This window comes from Dermacentor albipictus, chromosome 3 (genome assembly GCF_038994185.2).
Source record: "Dermacentor albipictus isolate Rhodes 1998 colony chromosome 3, USDA_Dalb.pri_finalv2, whole genome shotgun sequence".
NCBI classification, from domain to species: Eukaryota; Metazoa; Arthropoda; class Arachnida; order Ixodida; family Ixodidae; genus Dermacentor; species Dermacentor albipictus.
This window is the reverse complement of record NC_091823.1, coordinates 71791146-71803378: the sequence shown is the minus strand read 5'-3', so window position 1 is coordinate 71803378 and position 12233 is coordinate 71791146. Positions and strand designations below refer to the sequence as shown.

Here is a 12233-nt window from a genome sequence, read left to right as displayed (position 1 = left end):
ACCAACAAAGATGAACACGACCGATTAGGCTGTTTGCAGAACTGTGCTGAATAAGGAGCCAGCGAGCAACCAGCGAGCAATCTGCGAGCAGTACAGTTGGCACAGTCCATTTATGTTTCGGAAAGTGGCGCGGCATAGAGCTATGGGCGCAGCCCATTCATGTTTGGAAAGCTGGAAGGGCGACGGGAGAGAGACGCATGGAGAAGGCTAGGAAATGAGCATGCGGCAGCTGTTGGAGCAGCGGGCCATCGTGCAGCGACTTGAACTTCTCAATTTTCTTTTTTTTTTTCTTTTCAATGATTTCGCATTTCGCTACCTTTCGGCTTGGACACCCAGCAGCCGGACTTCGTCATAACCGATAATGCGGCATTGGGGCATTGTAGTAAGTGGGTTATTTCACCATGGAAAACATACAAAAGTTGACAGTGCAGCAGGTTCTCATTGTTATAACTGATATTTTGTTAAAACAGGTATCGTTATAAGGCGGTTCGACTGCATAACACAAAAATAGATAATAGCGTTGCTCACAAAAAGAAATAAATAATAGAGGTTTGCGCATTTCTTCCATCTGTATTAATGTGTGGCAACTGCAACAATCACAAGAACGAAGCAAGCATGCGTATTGTGGTGTCACGATGCATCCACCTCTTGGGCACGAAAATCAAAACTGGTTCATAGAAACAAGTGTGACAGTAATTATATTAAAGCCACGCTGGGGCTTGCCAGTAACTTTTCTAAGGTGTAACAGGTGTGGGCACCTCATTATTTAAAGAACATTACAAGTTGAAAATGTCATGTCAGTGTTCCCTTAAAGAAAACCTGCAGACTTAAGCAATTCCTCCAGCTCCCAACCGATTTTGTGTGACGGCAACAGGCTCTCACAACAGATGTCGCCATCTACTTTAGAACTACTGCTTTGAGATGCACACAACGTCATCTTAGTCTGCTGCAGTATTTCCTGCCATGACTAGTGAAATAAATGCACAGATGCCACTGCTTTCAAACGCTGCAGAGTGCGCAAGAACCCACACAGGTTGCCCAGCTCCAGAAAAGCATGGTAATGCAGTAGCTATGGCGCCTGCTTCTGAAATGTACACTGCTGCAGGTTGCACTAGTTTGATTTCTAGTGACAGTGGTCATGGGCAATGCTTGGTTTTTTTTCCGGAATGTGGCAAGAATGGATCTGAGGATGAGCCAGTGATCCGAGGACAACTACACCACAATTAGTATGATGGAATAACAAAAAAAACGAACAGACACAGCAAACAGTTTTTTGTTTTAAACTGCTGTCGCCATGAAAGAGGAGTAGCATAAAATGAGGCAGGGACAAACTAGGTGCACAAATTGTATACACTACTTACGTGGCCAGCAGCACAGGCATTAGTATGGCCTTCTCATGGACGTGCCAGCCAAACATAAAGGCGCTGAGGCTGCATAGAACCAGAGCACGGACCAGCAACCAAGGCTCCTGCGGTCTCTTCCACAGGCCCCACAGAGTAGGCTGCAATACACACAAGTTGACAGTTGATAACGACTCTTTCACTCTAGTGCACAAGGAATACTACCAAAACAGAGACACATTGTCACAAGTACATTGTACTGCTTTTTGCCGGAGGCTGTTTTCGACCGGATTACTGTGATTATCACTGAGTGCAAAGTGTGCTTGCTGTATCCAAAATTCTTTTAATGTTGTCACCTATTCTAAAGCGAGAGCCTTGTCTAATCAGACAGCATGTGCGATGCAGAAAGTGTTGCACATTCGCGAACGAATGCAAGCACCAGCGATCACTCTAGAATGTCTGGTGATACATCTATGAGTACAGTTAAAACTGTACGAAGTCGGCAAAATCGGCACTTTACTTCATTACATCAAAATTTCTCTATATTCCAACTCAACCTTTTATGCAAATAATTACAGTTGCTTACAAATGTTTCTTGCATGGAAGGGGCCACAAAATGTTCTTGGTTATCAGGCAATAGAGAAAAGCTAATTTCCATGACAAAAACTTACTTAGTTGAATTTAAACATTGGCGACCAGAGATACGGTTTCATGCCCTGCCAACTATGTCATCACATCAGCGGCACGAAGCGAAGCCTGCGACGCTTTCACACCCACTCTGCCCCTGCAGCCGAGAGTGTTGTCTGTAGTGGGGCGACGCTATCATGAAAAAGTTCAGGCAGTGAACGCTTTGTCTACCTCTCACTTTAACGCATTTCCAAAACTTGAGATTATGCGACCTCTAGCACTAAACACGTGGGAAGATAATGCACGTGAAGCCACGGCCATCTCGGCTTGTGCAGCTTTTGTGTAATGGGAGGCAGTTGAGATGCGCACTTACCTGCCCCCACCACACTTCTCCTTTTCCTTACTCACGCCGGCAGATGGTGCCCATCAATCCACCATACTTCTGAGCTCACTCTCATAAGATTTCCATGTGCGGGGTGCAATAGATTTTATTGCTCTTGCTTTTATGCTGCTCCTCTTTGGCGGCTGCTCTCAGCACACAATTTGAGAGGTGTGTTTGCAAGTAGCCGTATGTAATTCCACCGTTTCACCATCTGTGTCCGAGACAGTTTCCATTTATTGCCTTGGTAGTCCTTCATATTGGCAGTGAAATTTTGTTATAATGAAATCATGTATAAACACACTTTATTATACTGAGGTTCAATATACATGGTGTTCTATGAACAAGAAGTTATAAAAAGTTAAATAACTTTACTATAATGAGAACTTCCTTATAGTGAACTTCGTTATTTGAGCTTTAAATGCAGTAGAAGGATTTGACACTAGGGTTTCAATTCAACAAATGTGACTGTGCTCGCCACTATCATTGCGATTTGTCTTCTTGCGCATAAGTTCGCTCAATAAAGCATTTGATTCTTAACTCATAGCTTTAGCAGATTTTGTTTCTTTTCCATCATTAGAACGTGAAACTATAGGATGATCTGTATGGCTACACTAAGCTTGGTTTGCAACACCTGTACTGAGATTGAAAATACCTCATAAGCCATAAAAGAACACGTATGTTAATGTTCCTTTGTGCCATACAAGATGACGTTTAACAAACAACTTATTCAACAAAATGTCCAAATGACATTGCCAAAATTCCTGAAAGAAACTATAGAAGAAAATGGGACAGTAATTGCATGTTACTGGCACAGGAAAGTTACCATCCCCCTGATAAACAAACCTTTTGCCAGATGGTGATAGTTGCTTTCCTCATTGTGCCCACTTTCACTTGTGCTTGGTACGATGTCGGCAATGTAGTCTTCGTTTTGGGACTGTCCCGTGGTCGCGACACCATCATCTGCACTCATAAACTTGTTGACCATTGACTCGTCAACGGCTTCCAGAAATTCTGACAGCTCGCTCCAAACTTCGGCAACACCAGCAACGGCTTCGTCGAACTCATCAAAATTTACAGTCATCACCGGGCACATGGAAGCTGGCACGCCTGAAGCAATTTCGGATGACCTACTTGTACACGGGCGTGTGCACGCGTCAAACGCCACGGGTGCCGGGTCCGGAGTTTGTCCGCTTTAGCCCTAATCTCCCCCTTATTCTTCAAGATAGTGCTGAGAGTTCTCTTTGGAATCTTGCATGCTCCGGCATCATGACCAGGCGGCTGCACCACTCCGGCCGCTCACGTTTACGCCCCCGACCATCCGGTAATCCGCCCTAACCGCCCCGGTTTGCCGGAATAGCGGACACGCTAAAAGTCTCTAGTGTCATCACACGCTCCTCTTACAGTTTCCTAGCAAGGCTGAACAAATGTAAATAGAACACAGTTCATGCATCTATGCATGGATGAAGAGATGGACTGAATATGGCACAGCAACAACTAAGGTTTGTTCAAACTTAATGTGTTCTTGGCAAAACATTTTCTTAGGGGATAGTTGGCTCATAGTGAAGAATGAACAATTGCAATGCAAAATGATGAAGACAAGAATGAAGTGCACAGGATGAGCGCAATACTTCTGACAATTGGAAGTATATAGCACTAGCGTCTTTTCTTTCTTTCTTTCTTTCTTTCTTCAATGAATTTTCTGGACACCTCCACTGAGAAATCTGGGTTTTCTGGGCTATGTTATGGTGCACAACATAGTGCCCACCATTACTAGAACTTTTACAGTGTTAACTGTTTGGAGTCGATCAGCCCAGTGGATTTGGTGCCCAGCGTTGGTGGCGGGGATGCTAGACTCTCTCGTTCTCATGTTTTCGGCATAATTCTGCACTATAAGCCTGTCACAGTATCTGCCATGTTTATTTTAGATGAAATGCAAAATGAGCCTCCAAGCTTAGCACTGAGGGCCTTACAACAAAAGCAATTTTACGTACCAGTTGGAAGAGTGCTGTCAGTATGAATGTGCAGAGCGGTGGCACATTGGGTAGCAGCGTGAAGTTGGTATCCTGCACCAACCCAGATGTCGGCGATGCAATGGTCACCGCTGCAGACTTGCCAGACCCAAGACCTGCATAAATGTCATTTGTGCAATAAGTTGCCATGGTACAGTTGACTGCCATTAATTTTACCATGACAGGACCAATGAAGTTGGTCGAATTAACCAACACATCAAATTAAACAAGAGGCAGAAAAAGAAACACCAAAAGAAACCGCCGATTTATCGGCAGTATTTGCCGTGATTCTAAAACACCGCCCAATGAAATGTAGTACATCCACTTTTTATTGGTTCAAAGTGGAAAACAAATATAAAACTGACATTAGTGTTCCTAAACAAAGTAGAAATCGGATGTGCACTCGATATTTTAGCAATAAAAGCTGTAGCATGCTGTTATATTCAGTTGACACATGCCTTCTATTCTGGCACTAAGAAAAAGAACAAACCAGCAAGCTTTAACTTCACAGAATGCAAATATGCAGGTAAACCTCGATATAACGAACTTCAATATAATGAAATTCTCTATATAACGAAGTATCTAACTTTTCATAACTTCTTGTCCATAGAATACTGTGTAATTTGAACCTCAATATAACGAAGTGTGTTTGTATGCGATTTCAATATAACGAAATTTCGCTTTCACAGCAAAGGAATGCCGAGACAATAAATGGAAACTTCCGCGGACGCAGAAACTGATTGAACTACAAGCGGCTGCTTGCAAACGCAGCTCTCAAATTGGGCGCGCGCGACAAGAGCGACCGCCGAAGTGGAGCCGCATCATGTTCCGTGTAAAGTCCAAGTGCGATAAGATCCTATCGCGCCCTGCGCGCTTTGTGCTTCAGGTGCGAGTGAAAGCGTGCGAGGGTGCGCGCGTCGCGATTTCTCGCGCGCATCTCGGCCGCGGCTGCGTATGGCTGTAACGGATGCGCGCATATGCAGCCGCGCACGTTGCTTTAGAGGTACATCTGCTGCGTCTACAAAGAGCGGGCGTGCCGAGACGGCGTGGCATCATCTGAGCTGTCTTCCTGTGCGTTTAGTATTGAAGGTTGCGTAATCTTCGGTTTCGATGACCCGCTGGAGAGAGAGGCAGACGAAGCATTCGCTTCCCGCTGCCAGCGCTTTTCATGACAGCGTCGTCCCAGTGCGGGCGACGCTAGCAGCCGCGGGGGCGGAGTGCACGCGAAAGCGTGGCTGGCTTCGCTTAATTCGTACCGCCTATATGAACATACCGTCGGCGTGGTATGAAACCGTATCATTCGTCGCCGACTCTCAAATTCATTAAAATTAATTGTATTCTCATTCAAACTTGATTTTTTTCAATTGCCCAATAATTCGGAAAATTCTGCGGCCCCTTTCCGTGCAAGCAAAATCTATCGGTGACTATAACTATATGCATAAAAGGTCGAATTTCAATACAAAGAAATTTCGATATAACCAAGCAAATTGCCGTTTTTACTTACTTCGTTATATCGAGGTTTAACTGTATTTACCTTATGTACATCATTATCATGTACATCATGCACTTTATTGCTGCCTATCAAGAGCCACGACATGCCCTCCAGTAGTGCACTTAATAGTCTGCATTTATTAAGCAACTCTGCACAATCGCAAACACCATTATGGCCTGCATTTAGACTGACTACTTTGTTAGTTCATCTTGCAACGCATACGTCTCCGGATCACTAAGAACACGACACAACTTGTTGCTGCTAGCTGAACACGTCAAATATTTGTATGTACCATTAAATGCACCATTAAACTCAACATCAACATTTGAATGTGCTCTCGCAATCAGAATGAAAGCGGCTCATCATCTATACAAGAAAAGTTTTCTCACAAGGTGTGGTTGCCATCTTGTGATGCCAAAGGTGAGGATGCTGGCTATGCTGGCTCTTGCAGTTGAATGCCGTGAACTTCGTTTTGGTTTCGCATTGGATTGCACCGACTCAGCAGTTTATTGATTGGCTTCTTTTTTATAAAAAGGGACACATATGAATATTTTGTAAGCAGCCATTTTCGTTTGAATATCTTCCTGGGGTAGGCTAAAAATAGGCGTTTGTAACAGATGATGACGTGTGTTCGATGCATTCACTCTATGCTACCAAGACGGACGTGGCTGATGGGAGACCCACCAAATGCAGTCACTATTGGGGTCGGGCACGTGTATGATGACCAGCCAAGTTTGAATTATCTGGCAAAAGCTAATTTTAGGATCGAAATGATGAAAATTTGGTCCCTATAAGTGTATGGACACTGGCCGAAACCTTCGGTTGGAATCGAATGAACTGAAAAATCTATTTAACCAGAGTCGAATTAATGGAAGTCTACTTTAATCCCCATAAAAATAACAGGTGGGATCTTGCGTCCTAAAGCTATGCCTTGGTCTATGAAAGATGCAATGGGGAAGGCCAAGATTCATTAATAACCACCTGCGGCTCCTTTAACAAACATCAATATTATAAAATAGTTCTACACAGGGTGGTAGAAAAGGTGGAACTAGTGGGCTGCCTTTTATACCCTTGGCTAAAGCGATGCCAGTGAAGCCACTTAACATGCACTAACAAATTCAAATCAGAGCTGCAATGAGCCAATTGTTGACTACAGCAGCACTTGCACCCAATTGGTTGGTGAGCGCACCACATAAACTCATGGTACAGATTTACCCATGAAGGGTTGTTTCATTAATGTGCAATGTACTAAATAACATGTAAACCAATACGAGCAATTTGAATGGATTATCCTGATAAAGTTAAATCCTGATACAATAAACATGGATATAACAAAGCAAATATAGAATGTTTCTCATTGATATCAACATGCAATATTTACATGCTTATAATGAATAACAAATCTAACGAAGGTATTTTCTTGTCAGATGGAACTTCACTATAAGAGGTTTGATTTTCCTTGAACTTTCCCTTATTAATAAAAAATAATAATAATGGTTCATGGTATATCTGAGGGTCATTGTACATTCTCAGCGGTAGAAACAAATCCCAAGTGGTCATGGCCTTACATGTAAGATGGCAGCAGAATGTGCGAAAAAATGTACTTTTTTTGACAAAAATGCTACCTAGCACCGCACGTAAGGTTCTGCAACTTTTCGCAACATCTATAACGAATTCTTATCATGCTGCCACCCCTTTGCTTTCACCAAACTGATATTTCATTTTGGTCTACAGTGTCTGCTACTGCAGAAAGTGGTTTGGAAGTATTCGCGCTTCGCCTAATTTACTGTTGTGTAGTCACAGCCACATTTGCACACATAATCAGAATTCTCGTGCATGTTGTTTAGAGTTACAAACGTAGAGAAAAGTTATTTCTATCTTGTTTTCTACCACTCAAAGCAATCCCGTGAGATGCTCGCCTGCATGGCTCTTCCATAAGCATGAAATTACTTTGTTCACAGGTGGGCACTTGAAAATTGACGATAGTGTCGTGCGCGTGTTTCTTTTTACGAGACACAAGAGAACTGATAGAATTTTGTCTAGCAATCTAACAACTGATTACTAAAAGTTTGTCACTTGGTTTGTTTTCCCAACAAGTAAGCTCCAGTGCATGCATTTGCTGGCAGGGGCTGACATGCCATGTCTTGTTTTGGGCCCGTATTATCTAATGATTCACTTCACTTTCCATTCTTCTGGCCCTTCTTCCTTGGCTTTAACATTGCTTGGGAGCCGCCGCATCGCCGTCTTTGCTAGGTTCTTGCCCTCAGGACAACACATAATGAAAGCAGAAAATGAAATGGGAAGTTTCAAAATACAGGCCCTAGTGGTGTAAAACTTATTTAAAATACAAAAATAAGACCTGTGAATGTTATTACACCTATAAAAATATAATTCTTCTAGTTTTTCTATGCAGTGAACAATAAACTGTGTATAAACCTGCATTAAAACATTTCTGTTGCTTTATTGTTGCATAAAGAATTATTTGTTTTTTCTTGAAATAAGTCACTCTGAAGAATTTACATAAGCAATAGAAAATTAGGCGGTGGGCAATGTTTTTTCCAAAATACAACCCTCAAAGGGTTAAGGTGACAGCAATTTATTATAAAATGTATTGATTGGCCATCATGTCAACTATGCTAATTTGGACTGCAGTGTGCTCCGTTTATTCAACATGAAATGTAAGAGTTATTCGTACATTAGGGATAAGTTGACAATGTATGGTGTAGATCACTCATACGAATTACCTAGGTAGTTGATATTGTTTACAGAGAAGTTCACTACAACAGAGTATCAGTTTGAGGTGCATAGCATGAAACTCGTTCCATGTGATTTGGAAATGGCTCTCCTTAAAAGGACACTAAAGAGAAACACCAGATCATTTTAGAGATAATACTGGTAAAGTATTCTCTCAGTAAGAGTTTCTGCACCAAAATCTCAGAGCCAGTACGCCAGTGTGACATAGATTTCAAAGTATTTTCTAGTATTTTGGCTGCTGTAGTGAAGTATAAGTTTTTAAAGCTTCTAACAATGAACCCACGGCTCCTTCAGAATTCAATGTAGAGTATCTTTTTTGAAAAAAATCTAATAATAAATAAAGAAGGCCTGAGCAGGCACTGTTAAAATTCATGACATTGTGAGGAGCTCGGGCAGGAACTTTAAAAGTGGCATTGCCACCTTTGTTTTATATTTGTGCCTTTCATTGTTTATAAAGCCTCCTTACATGGTAAGAGTGGCTTTTTTTTTCTACTGTTATAATTTACTAATGCAGCTTAACATATTTATCTTTGGAATCCCTTTGTTTCACATATTTGTGAAACAATAATCAGCCTGTTGGCTTAGCATGAGCCCACAATCTAGTCCTTTGTTATGCAAATTCTGTTCATGCTGGCTCTGTGTAAAAGTGCATGCCAAATTTACTTGAAGGAAGCAGTAATAAGTTCTAACCTGCAAATGCCAGCACTCTATCTGCAGCAGCATAGAGTGCCCACCAGTTGGGAGCCCAGTAGGCATGGCAGAGACCTCTTTTGAAGGGGAACAGCCTCTGAAGCATCTGCATCAGCTGAGCCTGCAACAGGATTTGTACCCTGGATGATTGATAGAGCGATTGATTACTTGAAAGATTGATTGAATGGCTAGTTGTTCATTTGAATGGCCATTTGCGAGCGGTTTTGTAACCTGGACAAGTGATTGAATGGCCGATTCTTTAGCTGAATGGCTGTTTCTTGACTGGTTGATTGACAGAATGTCTGATTGAATGAACAACTGACTGGTTAAATGGATGTTTTATTGAAGACTACAGAAAAATTCTACCCCAGATGATTGATTGCATGTTTGATTGTTCACTCGAGTGTTTGCCTGAATGATCACCTGATTTATCAAATGTATTACTTATTTAAGGCCATTCAAGAACTCTGGCCATTTATAGATTTTTTTATTTACTTGTGCTGGTACAAATTAATATATCATGAAGCGTTTTTTCCCTTACTTGCATACAAAGCAAGAGCTGCAAACTTTGCTCACAGCTCAGGTGTCAGCAGCTAAACACCTCAGCCACTGTTTTAGTTAAGTGTTGTGCCAATTTTCCGACTTCCAACTAGTCAATACATTGCTTAGTAGAGCACACGGGGAAAAGGAAATGGATGCAGTTCCACTCAACGTGAAAGCTGTCGGAAGTGTGGAGCAGTGATGCCAGTGTTTCCCTTATTGTTGTGAGTACTGTACTTTATGTTTATCTTGTTTATTTGTGTTTAGTTTCTGTGTTTTTGTTTCCCATTGTTGAGCCTTGACTACTGCCTAATGAAGCTGGTGATTTTCCTCTCTTCGTTGACGCTTCTGCTTCATGTTGTCACACAGACGAATTGGCCCTCCGGTGTCGCTGTCTTTCACGAGAAAGTGCCCCCTGTCACTTGATCCGTGCCAACTGTTCGGTGTCCATGGTGGGAAAGACCGGCTCTTTGTTCGCAGGGTCTATTCAGAGAGGCTGTGGCACCCCCGTCTTGACTAGTTTCAGTATCATGATGATGATGATGTGGTGCCTTTCCCTTTGTAACAGGTCCCCGCATTTACAGCAGCTTGACAATTAAATAAAAAAAGAAAGACAGAAAGAGGGGTAGGGGTAGGGCAGGGTCACATTATGGGGGAGCAGCTCACTACTACTGCAGCCTTCACCCGGGTCACCTCCCCAGAATTGCAGCTCTCCATCTTTCAAGGCGCCGCTTAGTTTGCTCTACTGCTTCCCTGTTAACCTCCCCACCATCGCCCTCAAAGCCTAGTGCAACATGAACGAGGATGTCTCCTAGACACTGAGGCTCAATTTTCTTACACTGCATTACACTGTGCTGCAGAGTTTCGTTACCACCACCACACACACGACACATCACATCTGGCTGCTCACTGTCAATCTTCCATTGACGCTCCAACATGCGCAGTGCCTCAGCTCATGCCTCGAAGAGCAGATAGCTCCCAAGGCTATTGTCAAAGATCAGCACCATGACAGTGGCTCCCTTGTGTCGGCCATATAGAGTCAATGTGGTCTTTTCGTTAATCACTTGTAGCCATAGCACCTCCTCCTTTTCCTTGAAGCGGTCGCGCACCTCCTGGATATGTTGCTTTACTGAGTCCGCCTGTATGGCTGCTGTGAAGAAGCCATATTTCTTCTCAAGGCGGTACATGTGGTTTGTCTAGTCGGTGCACGTACATGTCGCTGTCAAGTATTCGAAGACGTGCCTGGCCAATCGCTCCTTCCGCATAAAAAGCAGATGGCCACGGTAGGTAAGTTTGCTTGCCGCCTCACATGCTTTGAAGGTTGGCCACCCAAGGTCTCCCTGGACTGCCTCATTGGCTATCGTCCCGTGTGATCCCAAAGAAGTGCAGCCGACCTCCCGCTAGCGTCGCTCCAACCACTCCCTAGCCTCATGAGACAAGCAGAGAGTGTCATTGCAAAATGTTAGTGTGGGCACGTGCACAAAGTTCCACATATCACGGACCATAAGGTATCGGTTGAAGCCCCATAGGCTCTGCGCCATTGTGCCCGCAGAGCCGTCCATCTTATGTTGTCCTCATGCTGTCTATACATGTCACCGCCTGAGTACAGCGTCACACCCAGGTATTTTCACCATGAGGCTACTTCTAGCATATTTCCTGACAGTGTCAGTGTTTGTGTTTCACTGTCCCATGCCACACCTGCCAGCTGGACAGCAGCCGTTTTCTTGGCATTGTGGCGAAGCCCCAGTTTTGCAATTTCTGATGCATATACAGTAAAACCTTGTTAATTCTAACTCGGGTAATTCGAAATCCCGGATAATTCGAAGATTTTCTGCGGTCCCATATTTGCCAATGTAAATTTGGCCGGATAATTCGAACCCGCGGCCTAGGCCAACCCGATTCATTCGAAGATTTGGGGGGCTATGCGGCAATTCCTGATCCCCCATTTCACCGCAAACCCAACGAAACAACGGCCATTCAGAGCTGCGAGGCGACACCACATAGCAATCGCGATGTGATTTAGCCCAGAGCTGCTCCGCCAGGTCCATGCTGACTAGATCACATTACCACGAGCTCACTCCCCCACCACCCTTTTCCTCTTGCTCGCACTGGAAGACGGTGCTCATCAAGTCACCATGCTTCTCGGCTCACCATCACATGCTGTCACTCGTATCTAAAGAATACAGCGCTTGGGGTGCGAGAGGACCTTGTCACTGTTGGACTTTAGAGTGAACATGATGCTGCTCCGCTTCAGCAGGGGCTCTCGATCACAAGGCATGTTATGTGAGAAGTTCGTTCGCAAGCAGCTGCATGTAATTAAATTATTTGGCCATCTGCATTCGTGGAAGTTTCCGTTTGTTGTCTTGGTCTTCCTTCGTAGCGGCAGCAAAATTACATTA

The 12233-nt window shown here is 43.5% G+C and overlaps 1 protein-coding gene across 1 annotated transcript in view; it reads right to left on the bottom strand.

Moving 5' to 3' along the window:
* The window catches only part of xit (ALG6/ALG8 family glucosyltransferase xit), a 33598-nt gene that overhangs the window by 15696 nt on the left and 5669 nt on the right, over positions 1-12233 (bottom strand). The window contains exons 7-9 of the mRNA XM_065430188.2: positions 9295-9415; positions 4341-4474; positions 1362-1501 (exon numbers count right to left, since the gene is read on the bottom strand). Coding sequence (XP_065286260.1) covers positions 1362-1501; positions 4341-4474; positions 9295-9415 — 395 coding nt within the window. The remainder of the gene's footprint in view (positions 1-1361; positions 1502-4340; positions 4475-9294; positions 9416-12233) is intronic.